The 19,127-nt window shown below is 48.1% G+C and overlaps 1 protein-coding gene across 1 annotated transcript in view; it reads right to left on the bottom strand.

Moving 5' to 3' along the window:
* Positions 1-19,127, bottom strand: part of VPS16 (VPS16 core subunit of CORVET and HOPS complexes) — a 44,929-nt gene that overhangs the window by 2,919 nt on the left and 22,883 nt on the right. The window contains exons 13-22 of the mRNA XM_083458679.1: positions 18,562-18,689; positions 17,263-17,298; positions 16,594-16,702; positions 14,402-14,536; positions 10,817-10,925; positions 9,435-9,532; positions 6,899-7,006; positions 6,265-6,342; positions 3,631-3,800; positions 1,728-1,824 (exon numbers count right to left, since the gene is read on the bottom strand). Of these exons, the coding sequence (XP_083314805.1) occupies positions 1,728-1,824; positions 3,631-3,800; positions 6,265-6,342; positions 6,899-7,006; positions 9,435-9,532; positions 10,817-10,925; positions 14,402-14,536; positions 16,594-16,702; positions 17,263-17,298; positions 18,562-18,689 (1,068 nt within the window). The remainder of the gene's footprint in view (positions 1-1,727; positions 1,825-3,630; positions 3,801-6,264; positions 6,343-6,898; positions 7,007-9,434; positions 9,533-10,816; positions 10,926-14,401; positions 14,537-16,593; positions 16,703-17,262; positions 17,299-18,561; positions 18,690-19,127) is intronic.

The raw sequence follows: 19,127 nt of genomic DNA, 5'->3' as shown, positions 1-19,127 counted from the left end.
ATAGTTTCACATGAAGGTGATAAAGATACCTATCTCCTTGCAATCCTTCCTCCCGTGTTTATTGCTTGTTTATGACCTCCGGGGCTGCTGAACACATTCCTCCTTTTTAGTCCTGTTTCATTTACTCTCATATATGTATGCATGCTCAGAGCAGTCTTTGTAGTTAAAAGAATTTTTGATCTGACTTTGTCCCACGTGGGGTTTTTGAAATGCTCAGAGGGAACTCTGATTGGTTCTTACGAACACTGTGTAAAAAGTTCTTTTGTGAATAAAACGACCTGGGCCGATTATTATATGCACCCCTCCCAGAGTCTTGCTGGTCAAGTCTCGTGTGTATAATAATAATAATAATAATAATAATAATAATAATAATAATTTATTAGTACCCCACCCATCTGGATGGGTTTCCCCAGCCACTCTGGGCGGCTTCCAACAAAGACCAAAAATACACTAAGATTTTTTGTGGGTTTTTTGACTGACTGTAGCTTTTGCCTGGCCCAACCCCAGACTTAGAAGGGCTTGAGGGGCAAAACCCAGTTTCTGGAGGGTGTTCAGGACTGCAGTCTGCCAGCCTGACTGGAATTGATCACAGAGGATCAATGGGGCTATCCCTCGGGGGAGCAGATTCAATGTCAGCCATTTGTAGATTGATGTTAGGCAGATGTTAGCCTCCACTCTCATCATCCCCGCTTCTAATCTAACCCATGCGTTTGAGACACATCTGGGGACTTGGAGGATGATACAGTCAGGTACAGAATATTAGACACCGAGAGACAACAGGACTGCGCAAGGTGCCCCAACTATAAGATTGGAGAAATCGAGAGATACCGTATTTTTTGCACCATAACACTCACTTTTTTCCTCCTAGAAAGTAAGGGGAAATGTCTGTGCGTGTTATGGAGGAAATGCCTACGGGTGGCATGCCTACGGATTTTCCTCCTCTAAAAACTACGTGCGTGTTATGGTCGGGTGCGTGTTATAGAGCGAAAAATACGGTATATAGCCGCACTGGCAGCATATCTCTTCTTTCTCGTATCTAGAAATGCAAGAAAGGCCTTTACACTTGCCAGAACCTCGGCTCTTCCCTCGCCGGTCCTGGAAGGAGCCTTCAGAAAAGTCCCGTACGCTCAGAGACTTTGCGCCTGTCCATTGGGAGAGATAGGAAGCCCAGAACACTTGTTCTTTAGCTGTCCCTTTTATGAAGAGGCACGTAGTGAGATCATTGATCCCCTACGGGTGAGGCTCGCCGACCTCCCACAAAAGCAAATATTTGACCTTTTCCTGTTAGGCAAAGATCAGAAGATGACCTGGATGGTTGCCAGATTCTGTGTACAGATCTGCAGGCGTAAACCATCTCCCAACTCAAAATAGTCCGTCATGAAAATCCCCAAACTCGGTTCCATGGGTGACTCTGGGTCAACTCCCTGGGATAGTTTATTGTTGTACATTGTTTTAAGATTTATTGTTGTACGTTGTTTTAATTGTCTGTTTTCCTTCTGTGACTGTACCCCCAAGTGCGTTTTATAAGCTGGTCTCCGACCTATCACTAAGATTAATCAGAGTCCAATCCTTCCTTTGCTTTGGGAATGCCACATTTGTCTAGCACAACCCCCAGCGATGCAGAAATCTCAAATAAGCACCCCCAAGGCTGATGCCCAGGAAATCACTGAACAAGGCCGGGCTCCAGGCCTGGACAGTCTCCTGCCCCCTCCAACGTCCTTCCTTACCAAATATCCAATGGGGGACTTCTTGGACTTCGAGAACTTCTCCAGCTCTTCCCAGTCTCCTTGCTCAGCCAAGGCGCTGATCTTCAGCCACCAGAACCTAACAGTGCAAGAAGGGGACAGCGTCACAAGTGCCATGCTGGCCAGACCAAGAAAAGTGTGTCTGTATTTGGGGGGGGGGGGTTCTCAAGGATCTGAGAAACGTTGGACCTCCAGTCTGTGGGATGTGATACATAAGTAGCAGTCAAGTACAACATTCCTTGTTTTCCTAGAGTGGACATGCAAGGGGATGTTTGGTCCAGCTAGTCGGAACTTCCTGTTTCCTCCTGGGCTGGAGCATCCTTCCTTTTGCATGTGACTAGACGTGGCTATCCAGGAACAAAGGGCACGTTTTAACCTGTATTTTAAATTGGTTGGTTTTCCCCCCCTATTATATTTTTACTGTAATTTTACTGGTGTTAGCCGCCCTGAGCCCAGCTCTGGCCAGGGAGGGCGGGGTATAAATAACATTTATTATTATTTATTATAATAATGCACTATGCTCCCCCCAGGCAAGGAGGAGGCGTGACCAGCATTCAAGGGCCCATCCCAGCCAGTCCAAACACTCCCGGGGGGCCCGCAAGGGACGTGGCCTGGAGAGAGTGCCCTGGGGGAAGACTGGTTCCCCAAATCCCTGCCCCAGATTATGGGGCTAGGCTGTACGATGGAGGACTGGGGAACTGGGCCGAGTGTATTTGGGGTGCTTTCTCCACTCAACTATCCCGTGTGACTCTTGATCATAATAATATAATAATAATTTATTATTTATACCCCCGTCCATCTGGCTGAGTTTCCCCAGCCACTCTGGGCGGCTTCTAATCAAGTGTTAAAAACAATACAGCATTAAATATTAAAAACTTCCCTAAACAGGGCTGCCTTAAGATGTATTTTAAAAATAAGATAGCTGCTTATTTCCTTCACATCTGAAGGGAGGGTGTTCCACAGGGCGGGTGCCACTACCAAGAAGTCCCTCTGTCTGGTTCCCTGTAACTTCACTTCTCGCAGCGAGGGAACCGCCAGAAGGCCCTCGGCGCTGGACCTCAGTGTCCGGGCTGAACGATGGGGGTGGAGACGCTCCTTCAGGTATACAGGACCAAGGCAGTTTAGGGCTTTAAAGGTCAGCACCAACACTTTGAATTGTGCTCGGAAACGTACTGGGAGCCAGTGTAGGTCTTTCAAGACCAGTGTTATATGGTCCTGGTGGCCACTCCCAGTCACCCGTCTAGCTGCCGCATTCTGGATTAATTGCAGTTTCTGCAGTGTCAAAGGTAGCCCCACGTAGAGCGTATTGCAGTAGTCCAAGCAGGAGATAACCAGAGCATGCGCCACTCTGGCAAGACAGTCCGCAGGCAGGTAGGGTCTCAGCCTGCATACCAGATGGAGCTGATGAACAGCTGCCCTGGACACAGAATTAACCTGTGCCTCCATGGACAGCTGTGAGTCCAAAATGACTCCTAGGCTGCGCACCTGGTCCTTCAGGGGCACAGTTACCCCATTCAGGACCAGGGAGTCCCCCACACCCGCCCGCCCCCTGTCCCCCCAAAGCAGTACTTCTGTCTTGTCAGGATTCAACCTCAATCTGTTAGCCGCCATCCATCCTCCAACCACCTCCAGACACTCACACAGGACCTTCACCACCTTCACTGGTTCCGATTTGAAAGAGAGGTAGAGCTGGGTATCATCCGCATATTGATGAACACCCAGCCCAAACCCCCTGATGATCTCTCCCTGCAGCTTCATATAGATGTTAAAAAGCATGGGGGAGAGGTCGGAACCCTGAGGCACCCCACAAGTGAGAGCCCAGGGGTCTGAACATTGGGGCAGGGGATCCCCGCTCCCTCCCTGCTACTCCCCACACTGCCCCAACCGTTTGTCGGGGATCTTGAAGTCGCGGTAGAACTGCTCTGCTCGCTTGTGGTTCCCCTCTAGGATGAGGTTGTAGACGGTGTCGTGGAGGGACTCATCCAGGTAGGGCTTGTCAAAGTCGGCCTGGAGGCGCCGCTGGCTGCGGAGGAGCTTGATCTGGTCTTCGGTGGCCTGGAAAGGGAAGGCGAGGAGAGAGAGGGAGACTTTGAGGAAGCTGCAGGCGGACAGACAAAGGGACCCCCAGGCCTTTTTCAGTTTGGGGGCTGCGTTCCCTTCAGGGGCGACAGGAGAGAGCCAGCAGTCAAACATACGAGGAAGTGGAATTACCGTATTTTTCGCTCTATAGGACGCACTTTTTCCACTCCAAAAATTAAGGGGAAATGTGTGTGCGTCCTATGGAGCAAATGCAGGCTCCTTGGCTTCAGCGATAGCAACGCGAAGCCTCCGAAGCGCAGAGGGAGCGCTCCCTCCGCGCTCCGGAGGCTTCGCGTTGCTTTCGCTGAAGCCTGGAGAGTGAGAGGGGTCGGTGCGCACTGACCCCTCTCGTTCTCCAGGCTTCAGGGATAGCCGCCTGAAGCCTTCGGAGCGCAGTGCGAGTTCCCACTGCGCTCCGGAGGCTTCGGGTTCCTTTTGCTGAAGCCAGGAGAGCAAGACTCTCCCAGCTTCAGCAGAGAGGGAGAGCTGCACGGCGCCCCTTCAGCGAAGCGGGAGGAGAAATGGAAGGGGCTCCGTTTCTCCTGCCGCTTCGCTGAAGGGCAACTGAGCAGAGAGGGGGAGATTTTTTTCCCTTGTTCTCCCCTTCTAAAACAAAGTGCGTCCTATGGTCTGGTGCGTCCTATAGAGCGAAAAATACGGTAACTCTATTAGGATTTTGAGTGCCAAGCCTAAGGAGCACAGCAACTCATCTCTGGTGGGTCTTGTCCCCAGGAAGCAGTTGCTGAGACTGAAGGTCCCCAGTTCCCCAGGGAGTTTCCCAAACAATATGAGACGGTGCTTGCATGCAGTCAACCTCTCCTCCGCCCTTTTCATTCATTTTAGGGCAGGGTTTCCCACACTTGGGTCTCCAGCTGTTTTTGGACTACAACTCCCATGATCAGCGGTCAGGGATGCTGGGAACTGTAGTCCAAAAAGAGTTGGGAGACCCAAGTGCGGGAAGCCCTGGTTTAGAGAAGGGGACATTTGTGAATTGTGCATGGCATGGAGGAAGCGCAAAGAGAAAAGCTTTTCTCCCTCTGCCTTCACACCAGAACTCACGAAGCTGAGTGCTGGAAGATTCAGGGTGGATAAAAGAAAGTATTTATTTGTGCAGCCACAGGAGGCAGGGTGGCCACTGAGTCAGGTAGCTTTAAAAGAGGACTGGACAAATTCAGGGAAAAGAAGAGGAAAAGCCTTTGACTGTGTCGACCACAGCAAACTATGGCAAGTTCTTAAAGAAATGGGAGTGCCTGATCACCTCATCTGTCTCCTGAGAAATCTCTATGTGGGACAAGAAGCTACAGTTAGAACTGGATATGGAACAGCTGATTGGTTCAAAATTGGGAAAGAAGTACGGCAAGGCTGTATATTGTCTCCCTGGTTATTTAACTTATATGCAGAATACATCATGCGAAAGGCTGGGCTGGATGAATCCCAAGCCGGAATTAAGATTGCCGGAAGAGACATCAACAACCTCAGATATGCAGAAGACACAACTTTGATGGCAGAAAGGGAGGAGGAATTAAAGAACCTTTTAATGAGGGTGAAAGAGGAGAGCGCCAAATATGGTCTGAAGCTCAACATCAAAAAAACTAATGGCCACTGGTTCCATCACTTCCTGGCAAATAGAAGGGGAAGAAATGGAGGCAGTGAGAGATTTTACCTTCTTGGGCTCCATGATCACTGCAGATGTCACGAAATTAAAAGACGCCTGCTTCTTGGGAGAAAAGCAATGACAAATCTAGACAGCATCTTAAAAAGCAGAGACATCACCTTGCCAACAAAGGTCCGTATAGTTAAAGCTATGGTTTTCTCAGTAGTGATGTATGGAAGTGAGAGCTGGACCATAAAGAAGGCTGATCGCCAAAGAATTTATGCTTTTGAATTCTGGTGCTGGAGGAGACTCTTGAGAGTCCCATGGAATGCAAGAAGATCCAACCTCTCCATTCTGAAGGGAATCAGCCCTGAGTGCTCACTGGAAGGACAGATCATGAAGCTGAGGCTCCAAGACTTTGGCCACCTCATGGGAAGAGAAGACTCCCTGGAAAAGACCCTGATGTTGGGAAAGATGGAGGGCACAAGGACAAGGGGACAACAGAGGACGAGATGGTGAGACACTGTTCTCGAAGCTACCAGCATGAGTTTGACCAAACTGCGGGAGGCAGTGGAAGACAGGAGTGCCTGGCGTGCTCTGGTCCATGGGGTCACGAAGAGTCGGACATGACTAAACGACTAAACAACAACAACAACAATTGATGGCTACTTGTCAGGATGGTTGTGCTTGAGCTCTTGTGCTCTCATCCTGCTAGCTGGTTTCCCACAGGCAGTCTGGTCAGCCCCTATGAAAACTGGATGCCGGACTGGACATGAGCCACTGGCTTGACCCAGCAGCTTCTTCTGATGGTCATGACACACAAGAGATGCTTCTTCACGCACTCACCTTGGCCGCAAACTCGTTCTTGGCTTTGTAGTACTCATCCACTGCGTTCTGCAAACTGGCCACCCGCCCGTCAATCTGCTGTGGAAGAAAAAAGAACCCCTTGCGCATTTTAATACAGGCAAAGAAAAATGGCTAGGAACAATAATGGAACCTGTTGCTTCCTTGATGGGGATTGGACCTGTATGAATAATCTGCCTTTTCCCTGCAGTCTCAGAGCTCTGGAGACTGAAAGATTTATGTAGGACAGTTCTGCGCAGAGAAACGAGTCCTGCGACCCGAGTTAACTGCGTGCAAGCTTCCTTAACTGGCACACATTTCCCCATTTCATTCTTTTTCACATGGGCAACCGCTGGCTTAAATTCAACACCAACTTCCCTCCCCGAATCCCACTCCGCCCGTTGCTCACAGCAGATTTATTATGGGCCAGAAAGTTGGAACGCATGGGGCAGTGTTTTTGGCTTCCATAACGAAAGCCGAAAGGTTCTCGGGTTGCACATTTCTGCACAGTTTACTGAGCCCACCAGGCTTGCGCCACGCAAACATGGAGCAGACACGGCCGCAACCTCCTAAGTCTAGATTTGCCATCCTCCCTGGACACCCTTTTCTCCTCACCAGTCTCCAGGGAGCTCCTTACCTTATCGCTGGCATAGCTGGCACGCACGTGGAAGTTGCCCAACTCCTGGTGGTCGTCGTCTTGGTTGTAGAGGTCTTTGAGCGTATCTAGCTCTTGGTATTTGCAGAACTGGGGACAAGCAAGCCAAGGGTTAAATTTCTATTTATTTATTAAAGTCCTATACCAGCCTTCATCCGAGGGTCACAGGGCGGTTTACAATACAGTGGTACCTCGGGTTACATACACTTCAGGTTACAGACACTTCAGGTTACAGGCTCCGCTAACCCAGAAATATTACCTCGGGTTAAGAACTTTGCTTCAGGATGAGAACAGAAATCGTGCTCCAGCGGCACGGCAGCAGCAGGAGGCCCCATTAGCTAAAGTGGTGCTTCAGGTTAAGAACAGTTTCAGGTTAAGAACAGACCTCCAGAACGAATTAAGTTCTTAACCCGAGGTACCACTGCACAGTGGTAGCTCTGGATGTGAACGGGATCCGTTCTGGAGCCCCGTTCGCATCTTGAAGCATATGCAACCTGCGTCTGCACGTCTGTGGGTCATGATTTGCCGCTTCCGCGCGTGGCATCGTTTTGAGCGTCTGCGCATGCGGCGAAACCCAGAAGTAACACGTTCCGTTACTTCCGGGTCGCTGTGGAGCGTAACCTGAAAACACTCAACCTGAAGCACATTTACCCTGACTGTATAAAAAACACATAAACGCACAAGAGAAACAACAGAAACACACACAGTTTAAAAGGCAATGGGTATGAATCCAGGGCCCGCCTCGCAGGGGTGGTGGGAGGATGCAATGAGAAATAATCTGAGTAACACAGAGCAAGGTGGCAATTGAGGGGAAAAGACCATCCTTTTGGGTGCAAGCGCTCCGAATTCTATTCCTAGGCTCTCCAGCATCTTCAAGCAACCATAGGGTTTCACTTAAAAAAACCCCAACCCAATTCATTTGACTTTTAATTAGCACACCGCCTTTCTATACTACTTTACAGAAGGCGGTTTACAGCAACAAAATACAGTGGTACCTCGGGTTACAGACGCTTCAGGTTATGAACACATTAGGTAACAGATGCTTCAGGTTACATACGCTTCAGGTTACAGACTCCATTAACCCAGAAATAGTACCTCAGGTTAAGAACTTTGCTTCAGGATGAGAACAGAAATTGCGCGGCGGCAGCAGGAGGCCCCATTAGCTAAAGTGGTACCTCAGGTTAAGAACAGTTTCAGTTAAGAACGGACCTCCAGAACGAATTAAGTTCTTAACCCGAGGTACCACTGTATACAACAAAGAACTCACGCCTTATAATCATCTGTTCCAATACAACAGGTCATAATAAAACACAACTTTAAAATGGAACGACTTATATCAAATATAGTAATATTCAATAATCCATTAGAATAGAATAGTACACAATAAAATTAACTCTCAAAACTTCAGAAAAAAAATAATTAAACAGAAATTCACTCTTAACCATTACAATAAATAATTACTAAACTATGATCAAAGAAAATAACTGCAAGCTGCAATGCATAAAATACTGTATTGGCCTGAATACAAGCCACACTTTTTTTCCAAATTCTGACTGTGAAAAGTTAGAGTGCTGCTGAAATTTGCAACCTTACAAAAATTGGCTTTCACGGTATTGCTGCTGAAACATATGGTAAAACGGAACGGGTGTGAGTGCCTGCAGAATTTTGAGGGAGCGGCTGATATTTGGGTATTGTCTTTTTTTCTCTCCCAAATTTTAAAGGTGTGGTATATATTTGGGTGTGGCTTATATTCAGGCCACTGCGGTACCACAACACATACAAAACCATGTAGAAGGATCAAATTGAGAAACTAAAACACACAATTTATAAAATTATTATTTTTTAAATCCCTGGACTTCTCTTCTTCCTTCCCAGCTGTTCCAACACTATCTCTTATCGTTGTCACGACTTACTGTTACAATTTTCACTCATCAATTATCATCGTCATCAACAATTTACACCCCAATTTTCATTATGAAAATGTATACGTGGGTCGAGATTTGTAAACTGCCTTGCCATTGAAGTCTCAAGTTGTCCGGCAAGGATGAGAAAAAACACTACAATATTAAAACGTCAGACTCTCTGGATGTTTCCTCCCTGCTATCATCATCCTCAACATTAAAACGACCCATAATATTTTTATTATGTTTTTAGGTATGCTTTAAGCTGCCTAGGGTGGCTTGGGAACCCCAGCCAGATGGGCGGAGTATAAATAATAAATTATTATTATTATTAACCTCTTCCTAGATCTGCAACCCGACAGGGGTGGCCCCTCACAGGCTTCTTCCGGCCCTCACGTTTAAATGCAGAGCCTGGGGGTTGAATCCTGCACTGTCAATTCCTGCAAATTCTGTGCTCTGCCCCTGACCTGCGGCACCAACTTCCAGACTTCTCCCTTTCCTTAGTCTTGCAGCAGAACCTGGGATGTGTTTCGCAGCCGAATTCAGCCCTCCAGGCACACCTGCAAATGCATCCGCATGCCACCGCCCCCTGCAACAGGTGTGCCTCCAAACCTCACCTGGCGATAGAGGCTCAAAGCCACCGGCTGGTTCTGCAGAGTCATGAAGAAGGCGCCGCGGTTCAGCTCGTTCTTCAGGTGCAAGACGACTGTGTAAACTGGGAATGAAGAAGAGAGAGGCTGGTTAGATGGAGAGCAATGAGCCCTGAAGCAAAGACCGCCTTGAACGATATTATACCCAATTCACAGAACCTAACCAAGGGACTCTCTGCGCATGCCAACAGCTTCTAGGAGCCATAGGTGCAGGATGAGGCCCAAAGATGGACAAACCTTTGAAGGTCACCTGGAAACTGCAACTAATCCAGAATGCGACAGCTAGATTGGTGACTGGGAGTGGCCGCCGAGACCATATAACACTGGTCCTAAAAGACCTACATTGACTCCCAGTATGTTTCTGAGCACAATTCAAAGTGTTGGTGCTGACCTTTAAAGCCTCTTAAAGCCCAGTATACCTGAAGGAGCGTCTCCACCCCCATCGTTCAGCCCGGACGCTGAGGTCCAGCTCTGAGGGCCTTCTGGCAGTTCCCTCATTGCGAGAAGCCAAGTTACAGGGAACCAGGCAGAGGGCCTTCTCGGTAGTGGCGCCTGCCCTGTGGAACGCCCTCCCAGCAGATGTCAAAGAAATAAACAACTATCTGACTTTTAGAAGACATCGGAAGGCAGCCCTGTTTAGGGAAGTTTAAAATGTTTGATGTTTTATTGTGTTTGGGAGCTGCTCAGAGTGGCTGGGGAGGTCCGGCCAGATGGGCAGGGTATAATATGTTGTTGTTGTTGTTGTTGTTGTTGTTGTTGTTGTTGTTGTTGTTGTTGTTGCTGTTATTGTTAATTAGCCTGGAAGGAGCACAAAGTGTCCCCTGCCACAGGTACAGTGGTACCTCAGGTTACAGATGCTTCAGGTTACAGACTCCGCTAACCCAGAAATAGTACCTCAGGTTAAGAACTTTACTGCAGGATGAGAACAGAAATCGCATGGCGGCAGCAGGAGGCCCCATTAGCTAAAGTGGTACCTCAGGTTAAGAACAGTTTCAGGTTAATAACGGACCATCAGAATGAATTAAGTTCTTAACCCAAGGTACTACTACTACTACTACTACTACTACTAATAATAATAATAATAAAATTAATTTATACCCCGCCCTCCCCAGCCAAGGCCAGGCTCAGGGCGGCTAACAACCGATATAAAAACCAATTGATTGAAATACAACTTAAAAACAAGATTAAAATACAACATTAAAACATTAAAATGCAGCCTCATTTCAATGGAAACTCAAATCAAAAACTTTTTGGGGGATGAAAACATCAGGTGCAGGGGTGCCACTGTACTGCCCCTTGCGGGGAGGCGGGGAGGCAGGCAAGACAGGGAAAGTGCGTCTCTGCTTTACCCAAGTCGGTGTCTCCGCTCTCGATGGCCTTGCTAAGCGCCAGCTGGCTCCTCTTCATCTTCAGCAGCAGAGGAACCTGCTTCCCAGACCGGGGCTCGTACTCCAGCAGCTGCAAGCAAACACAATGGCACCGCAGGGTCAACGGGCGTTGCACTGCATTGCAATATTATTTCATAGACTTCGTAGAATCACAGAATCATAGGAAGGGACCCCCAGAGTCAATCTAGTCCAGCCCCGGAGAATGCAGGAATCTCAGCTAAAGGCAACTAACATTTGGGGGACCAGAACGGCTACTAGCAGTTGCAAAAGGAAGGAATGGTGTGGAGGCAACCAGCCCCACCTGCCAGTGTGCTGTGCAGGTTACAGTATCAGACTAGGACCCAGGAGAGAGCTGGGTTCGAATCCTCGCTCAGCCATGAAGTTCACTGGGTGGCCTTGAGCCTCTCAGCCTAACTGACCTCACAGGGAACAGGACTAAGCTAAGGCAAAGGAATGCATCTATATAATAAGCCTGTAAGTATATGAGGAGAGCCTGCAGGATGAGGCCAATGTCCCACCTAGTCCAGCATCCTATTCTCACAGGGCCTGAACAGTTTTCTGTGGGAAACCAGCAAGTAGCATCTGAGCACAAGAGCAACTCTCGCAAAAGCAATGCGGCAGCTAGACTGGTGACTAGGAGCGGCTGCCGAGACCACATAACACCAGTCCTGAAAGACCTACATTGGCTCCCAGTACGTTTCCAAGCACAATTCAAAGTGCTGGTGCTGATCTTTAAAGTCGGAAATGGCCTTGGCCCTGTATGCTTGAAGGAGTGTCTCCACCTCCATCGTTCAGCCTGGACACTGAGGTCCAGCGCCGAGGGCCTTCTGGCGATTCCCCTCTCTGTGAGAAGTGAGGTTACAGGGAACCAGGCAGAGGGCCTTCTCAGTAGTGGCGCCCTCCCTGTGGAATGCCCTCCCATCAGGTGTCAAGGAGATAAATAACTACAGTGGTACCTCGGGTTACAGATGTTTCAGGTTACAGACTCCGCTAACCCAGAAATAGTACCTCAAGTTAAGAACTTTGCCCCAGGATGAGAACAGAAATCGTGTGGCAGCAGTGGGAGGCCCCATTAGCTAAAGTGGTACCTCAGGTAAAGAACAGTTTCAGGTTAAGAATGGACCTCTAGAACGAATTAAGTTCTTAACCTGAGGTACCACTGTATTTTAGAAGACATCTGAAGGCAGCCCTGTTTAGGGAAGTTTTTAATGTCTGATCTTTTGTCATGTTTTTAATATTCTGTTGGGAGCCGTCCAGAGTGGCTGGGGAAACCCAGCCAGATGGGCGGAGTATAAATAATAAATTATTTTTTTAATTATATATCCCTTCCTGCCGTTTCCAGAAACTGGTATTAGGCAGACAACAGCCAAGGTGCTGAACAGCCGCCTAATCAATAGGCCCGCGGACTCCACTTTTGTGGGTTGCTCAGGGGCGTCTGTCATTCTGACCAGGGAAAACTGTCTTGAACATGTTACAGGTAGGTAGCCGTCTTTGTCTGCCGTAGTTGTTATTTTCTGAGAATCCTCCGGAAAAACAATCTCTCAAAGGACCTGTTGATGGCATTTTACCATTGTACTGTTGAGAATGTATTAACTTATAGTCTGTGTGTGTGGTTTGGGAGCTGCACGGCCGGGGGGGAAACAAAGCTGTCCAGGGTTGTAAAGACTGTGGAGAGAATAATTGGGTGCACTCTTCCCACCTTGGATCAAATCTACGCTTCCAGGTGCCATAAGAAAGCTACAGAGATAGTGCAGGATAGTGCGCACCCCGGAAATGATCTCTTTCAGCTTCTGCCTTCTGGAAGAAGGTCCAGGGTTATAAAGACTAGGACTAGCCACCTGAGAAACAGTTTCTACCCAAATGCGATTCTGGTTTTAAATGCAGTATAAGGAGTCTCTATGGGAGTATATTGTATTCAATTATGGGGTATCAGAGTTTTTAGGGGCTAGCCAGGCTGGGATAGTTGGGATAGCTGCCTTTCCCACAAACACACCCTGCTGAAACCACACTGTGAAGAAGTGTGCATGCATACGAAAGCTTATACCAAGCACAAACTTAGTTGGTCTCTAAGGTGCTACTAAGGACACAGGTGGCGCTGTGGTCTAAACCACTGAGCCCCTTGGTCTTGCCGATCAGAAGGTCGGCGGTTCGAATCCCCGCGACGGAGCGAGCTCCCGTTGCTTGGTCCCTGCTCCTGCCAGCCTAGCAGTTCGAAAGCACATCAAAGTGCAAGTAGATAAACAGGCACAACTCCGGCGGGAAGGTAAACGGCGTTTCCGTGCGCTGCTCTGGTTCGCCAGAAGCGGCTTAGTCATGCTGGCCACATGACCCGGAAGCTGTACGCCGGCTCCCTCGGCCAATAAAGCAAGATGAGCACCGGAACCCCAGAGTCGGTCACGACTGGACCTAATGGTCAGGGGTCCCTTTACCTTTTTATGGGACAATGACAATAAAGATTATCGTTTCGTAAAATTAAAAAATTCCTTCCAGTAGCACCTTAGAGACCAACTAAGTTTGTTATTGGTATGAGCTTTCGTGTGCATGCACACTTCTTCAGATACCACTGTGATGTCTTGAACATCACAGTGGTGTGGCTGTTGGGAGAGATCCAAGATGCTGAGATTCCTGTCTTGTGGGGGGTGGGACTAGATTACTCGCCAGGGGTCCCTTCCAACTGTATGGTTCTGTGAATGCTAAGAGACGAGTCTGCACCCAGAGCAGATCTTACAAATCCAACACTGGCCTCTCACTCGGTTCCTATCCCACAATGCATCACGGTTTACCAAGGTGTAGCTGAGCCTCAGTAAAGCAAGGAAAGGAGGGTTACCCTTATGCTATTCATATAATCAGTCATCAGTTATCAATATATTCACATATGCACACATATAATCAGGGCTTACAATGATTTTTATAATCCATTTGAATCAAAAAAAGCCTTTTGCCTAGGCTAACTGCAAAACTGCTTGAAACCGCAAGTCAGAAACCGACCTTTACCCCAGTGCATTTTACACCCTAGAGAAAGGGGAAGCCATAAATCAGAAGACGCTGCTACAAATCTCTCCCTCAGCTCCAGACTAATTCTGTACACAAAACAGGAAGGGCTGACCACAATACTCCCTACATGAACAGATGCACAGGGGAGTTAGCCCAGGAGATGCCCTCCTCTTTTCCCTGTTCCATCCACTGGGGAAAAGGTCAGACGGGACAGACAAGAAAGCAGAAGTTGGGAGTGAACTCTGTGCACGGCCAGGAGCATGGCAGAAAGCGCGCTAATTGGTTATTTTTCGCTGCTGTTCGTGATTGTCTCATGATTGTCTCGTGATCTGTGATGCGCACAGGTATTTGCCCTCAGAACTTGAATGCTTCGGGGTCTTTTGGAAAGGATTCCAACTGGGTCCATTACTGCTCAGCAATAAACCTCACCTTCATTTTCTCCAAGTTGCTGCGTCTGTCTATCCTTTATTTCATTTTAAGCGGGTACCATTTAAAATTTTACTTGCTTCATCAGGACTCACCCAACCTCAGCCAGCCCACCTGCTCTCGTACCTTAATGGCCAGCTCTGCCCGGCCGCATTCATACGCCCGGGCAGCGATCTCCGAGTACGAGATGCCTGGGGTATCGCCCAGTTTCTGGTTGATGGCCTGAGCTACTTCCTCATCAGATTTGTCTTTCTGCTGCACCTGGGAATTCGGAAAACACACAGTATATTATTATCATTATTATTATTGTGAAGGATGGGCTATAACAACGCTAGAAACAGTTTTAAAGCAACATGCAGTCTCAGAAAGAAGGGGGAAATATACATCCCAAGTGTCAGAAGTCTGGAAAAAGAGCTGCGTTTTCAGTAGTCTCCAAATGTTGCAGAGTGAAAGTTGTCGAGAAAACGGCCTGGGGGTGAGCATGCAATTCCCCAGAACTCTGAGCATCCTCCAGTATGCGCAGCTCTGGAGAAGGCATGCTCCCCACTTCTCTAGTGCGCTCAGCGACATAAACCAGCTGGTATATGCACACTAATCTTCTAGCAAAACACCAAGAAGAGTGAGACATCGTAGATGATGATGATGATGATGATGATGATTTATACCCCGCTCATCTGGCTGGGTTTCCCCAGCCACTCTGGGCAGCTTCCAACAGAATATTAAAATACAATAATCTATTAAACATTTAAAGCTTCCCTAAACAGGGCTGCCTTCAGATGTCTTCCAAAAGTCTGGTAGTTGTTTTTCTCTTTGACATCTGGTGGGAGGGTGTTCCACAGGGTGTTCCGGTTTTCGAACGTTTTTCAGAAGCCGAACGTCCGAACCAGCTGTCGGCTATTGTTTCTGGGGCGCCTGCACCAATCAGAAGCTGTGCCTTGGTTTTCGAACATTTTGGAAGTCAAATGGACTTCCGGAACGGATTAAGTTTGGCGCTTTTGTTTTTGCTATTTATTTTGCGTTTTTGTTTTTGAGTCTTTTTCGGTTCATTTGTTTTTGTGACTGTGTGGAACCCAGTTCAGCCACTGATTGATTTGATTGTGTGACTGCGGAAATGGATAAAAGCCCCCCATCAATGACTATCATCAGTGCAAGTAAGAAAAAAATATAATTTTAATTTTTTTCATCTACAATACTGTCTTATTTATTTTATAGTACAGTACTGTCAGGGAACTGGAGACAGAGAGGGAGGAAAGCATGGGAGGTTATCGGGAGAAATCCCCTTTGATTAGCAGCTTTTCGTCCTCAGAGGAAAAGGAGGACGAAGAGGCGTCAGAGGGAAGTGATTTGGAGAGGAAGGAGTGACTTCCGAGAGCAAGTGCCTCTCGTCACAGAGGAAGGAGGGTTGTGGGGCTGAGACGGTGGCTATGCTGGTCCCACCCTAAATTGAAGGACGCCAGTCGGAACAACTTTCCAGGATGATCGGGTCGCTTGTTTGAACTACTTGTAAATATGTCGAGAAGCAATAAAGAACTGTAATATATGGCTGGTTTCCCGGACTGTTATCTCCACTGAGCGCCCACAACTCATAGCTGCTGGCAGTTCTGACAAGTACATTGATTACTGCTTTCATTTTATGGATCAATGGTCTCGATAGATAGGAAAATTCATGTTAAATTGCTGTTTTAGGGGTTGTTTTTAAAAGTCTGGAACGGATTAATCCATTTTGCATTACTTTTTATGGGAAAGCACACCTTGGTATTGGAACGCTTTGGTTTTGGATCGGACTTCCGGAACAGATTAGTTTTAAAAACCAAGGTACCACTGTACAGTCGCACCTTGGTTCTCAAACGGAATCCGTTCCAGAATTCCGTTCGACTTCCGAAAACATTCGGAAACCAAGGCACGGCTTCCGATTGGCTGCAGGAGCTTCCTGCACTCAATCGAAAGCTGCGTTGGACATTTGGCTTCCAAAAAAGTTTGCAAACTGGAAAACACTCACTTCCGGGTTTGCGGCATTCAGGAGCCAAAACATTCAAGTCGCAAGGCGTTTGAGAACGAAGGTACGACTGTATGTGGAAATTCTTCAGTTTGGTTTTTATATTTTTGTGTTTACTATTGGTGGCTACTTTTGTGATGTTGTAGTGATGTATTTTTTCATGATGTGTTCCGCCTTGAGCATGGCTTGAACTGTGGAAAGGCGGCATACAGATAAAATTATGCAGGTTTGTATGTATGTGAGACACTGCTGGAAGATTTCAGGCAGATGATGGCGGCGGAGGGAACACAGCGATCCGGATTTACGGGTGAAACGTTCTTACCTTGTAGCAGGCCCAGTGCGCCAAGATGCGGCTAATCCCTTGGAACTCAGAGAGACGCAGGTACTCGCAGATCTTGATAGCGATGGGGTAAAGTCTCCGCAGAACCAGCCTTAGGGTGCAAAAGACAGGAGAATTAGTCACACCTCTGTATTCCTTATGGAGGAGAGTTCTGTCCATGAGCCAGAATAAAGCCTCCATCGTCAGGAGTAGTATACCTTTGGCCCTAAGATATTCTCCATGTTTGACCGTTAAGGGAAGCAGCTCCTGCCTATTACGCCCTGATTTTAGGCAGGGAACACCTTGCCACCTTTCCCCATAATTCCCAAGCCGCCCTGGGAGACTTTCTGGTTGAAGGAGCAGAGAAAAACAAATAAACCCACTTCTGAATAAGCAACAACCATCTTGGCAAAGAGCAGGACTTGAACCCAGATCTACGGCTAGATTTTCCATGCACTGGATCGCAGACGCCTCCCTTGCTCTTCGGCTCCATCTCGGACCCACACACCCAGAATCGTGTCCACAGCTCCGTTTTTGGTCTGTTGGCCTAACTTGTGTTGTTTTATTTGGGTCAAAGAGAAGCATCCTAGAATCTTCCTCTTCTCCCACCTAGCTTTCCCTCCCAAACAGCCCAAGAGATGCAGCTCAGCTGAGCAAGGAAGCGGTCTTTACCTGTCCAGCAAAACTTCCGTGGTGACCTGTGTGTATCTGCAGCAGCCGTCAAGGAAAAAGCCCTTGTGCATGTGCTAACCGCGACGAAATTTGCAGCTTGGAATCACAGAATTGTAGGATTGTAAAGGACCATCAGGGACACGGGTGGCGCTGTGGGTTAAACCACAGAGCCTCTTGGGCTTGCCGATCAGAAGGTTGGCGGTTCGAATCCCGCGACGGGGTGAGCGCCTGTTACTCGGTCCCTGCTCCTGCCAACCTAGCAGTTCGAAAGCACATCAAAGTGCAAGTACCGTATTTTTCGCCCAATAGGATGCACTTTTTCCCCTCCAAAAATGAAGGGGAAATGTGTGTGCATCCTATGGGGCGAATGCAGGCTTTCGCTGAAGCCTGGAGTGCGAGAGGGGTCGGTGTGCACGGACCCCTCTCGCTCTCCAGGCTTCAGGAAGCTATCCGCAAGCCTTGGGAGTTCCCGTCGGGCTCCCAAGGCTTGCGGATAGCAGCCTGCATCCCGAAGCCTGGGCGTGCTGCACAGCGCACCCAGGGCTTCGGGCAGATATCGGGCAGCCCCACAAGCTCGGGGGACAGCAGGGAGGCGGAGCGCCGCCATCCCACTGTTCCCCGACCTGGTTTGTGGAGTTGCCTGGTTTGTGAGAAGCCTTCGGGCAGATATCCACAAGCCTGGGGAGACCGTCGCGACTTCCCACGGGCTCCCTAGGCTTGTGGATAGCAGCCTGTTCTGGGTGCTGGGGGGAGATAAAAAAAAATTCTTTATTCCCCCCGCCCAAAAAAAAACCTAGGTGCGCCCTATGGGCCGCTGCGCCCTATGGGGCGAAAAATACGGTAGATAAATAGGTAGCACTCCGGTGGGAAGGTAAACGGCGTTTCCGTGCGCTGCTCTGGTTTGCCAGAAGCGGCTTGGTCATGATGGCCACATGACCCGGAAGCTGTACGCCGGCTCCCTCGGCCAATAAAGCGAGATGAGCACCGCAACCCCAGAGTCGGCCACAACTGGACCTAATGGTCAGGGGTCCCCTTTACCTTTACCTTTAAGGGACCATCAAGGGCCATCTAGTCCAACCCCCTGTGATGCAGGAACCCCGAACCCACAACCCTGAGATTAAGTCTCATGCTCTCCCCGCTGAGCTGACGTTGTAGATTTGCCTTTTTCCGCTGTATGCATTGCTCCCCTTTTACAACTGTGTGATTTGTGTTCACATTGCCTTGTGACGGCCATTGGCTACAAACAATAAAATTGATTGATTGATACCGACTGAGCTACTACTGTGTTCTCTAGGATACTGGTCGAAGCTGAGGGGGATCCCGATCTGGTAATCCCGGATGGCGTTGAGCACCCGCAGATCCCTGCAGGTCTCCACAAAACGCTCGGGCGGGAACTTGTCAATGAAGCATTTCCCAAAGGAGGCCGCCTGGAGGCATGGGGTATGAGAGAGAGAAAGGGTTAAATATATAATTTCTAATTTAATGCTGTATTGTTTTTAACACTCGACTGGGAGCTGCCCAGAGTGGCAGGGGAAACTCAGCCAGATGGATGGGGTATAAATAATAAATTATTATTAATTATTATTATTATTATTATTATTATTATTATTATTATTAGATATAAATATAAGTTTCTAGTTCTTAATGCAACAAGATTCAATTCCACGAATGTTTGTGGGAGCGGGGTCACTGGTTTGCTTCCTTTGTTCTTGTTTCCGCTACGCATTTTGTGCTCCCGTTTCGCATTTTAATGTTTGGATGAAGCGCGGCATAGAAATTTAATGAATGAAATCAAGAAAAAATAAGATCGTCTGAAAAGCATACGGTCAATGAATGGCTGAAACAATATTTGAAGCTGTCTGAAC

Source organism: Podarcis liolepis, assembly GCF_965112155.1.
Source record: "Podarcis liolepis genome assembly, chromosome: 9".
NCBI classification, from domain to species: domain Eukaryota; kingdom Metazoa; phylum Chordata; class Lepidosauria; order Squamata; family Lacertidae; genus Podarcis; species Podarcis liolepis.
Note: the sequence above shows the minus strand (reverse complement) of the source record. Positions and strands in the feature narration are given on the sequence as shown.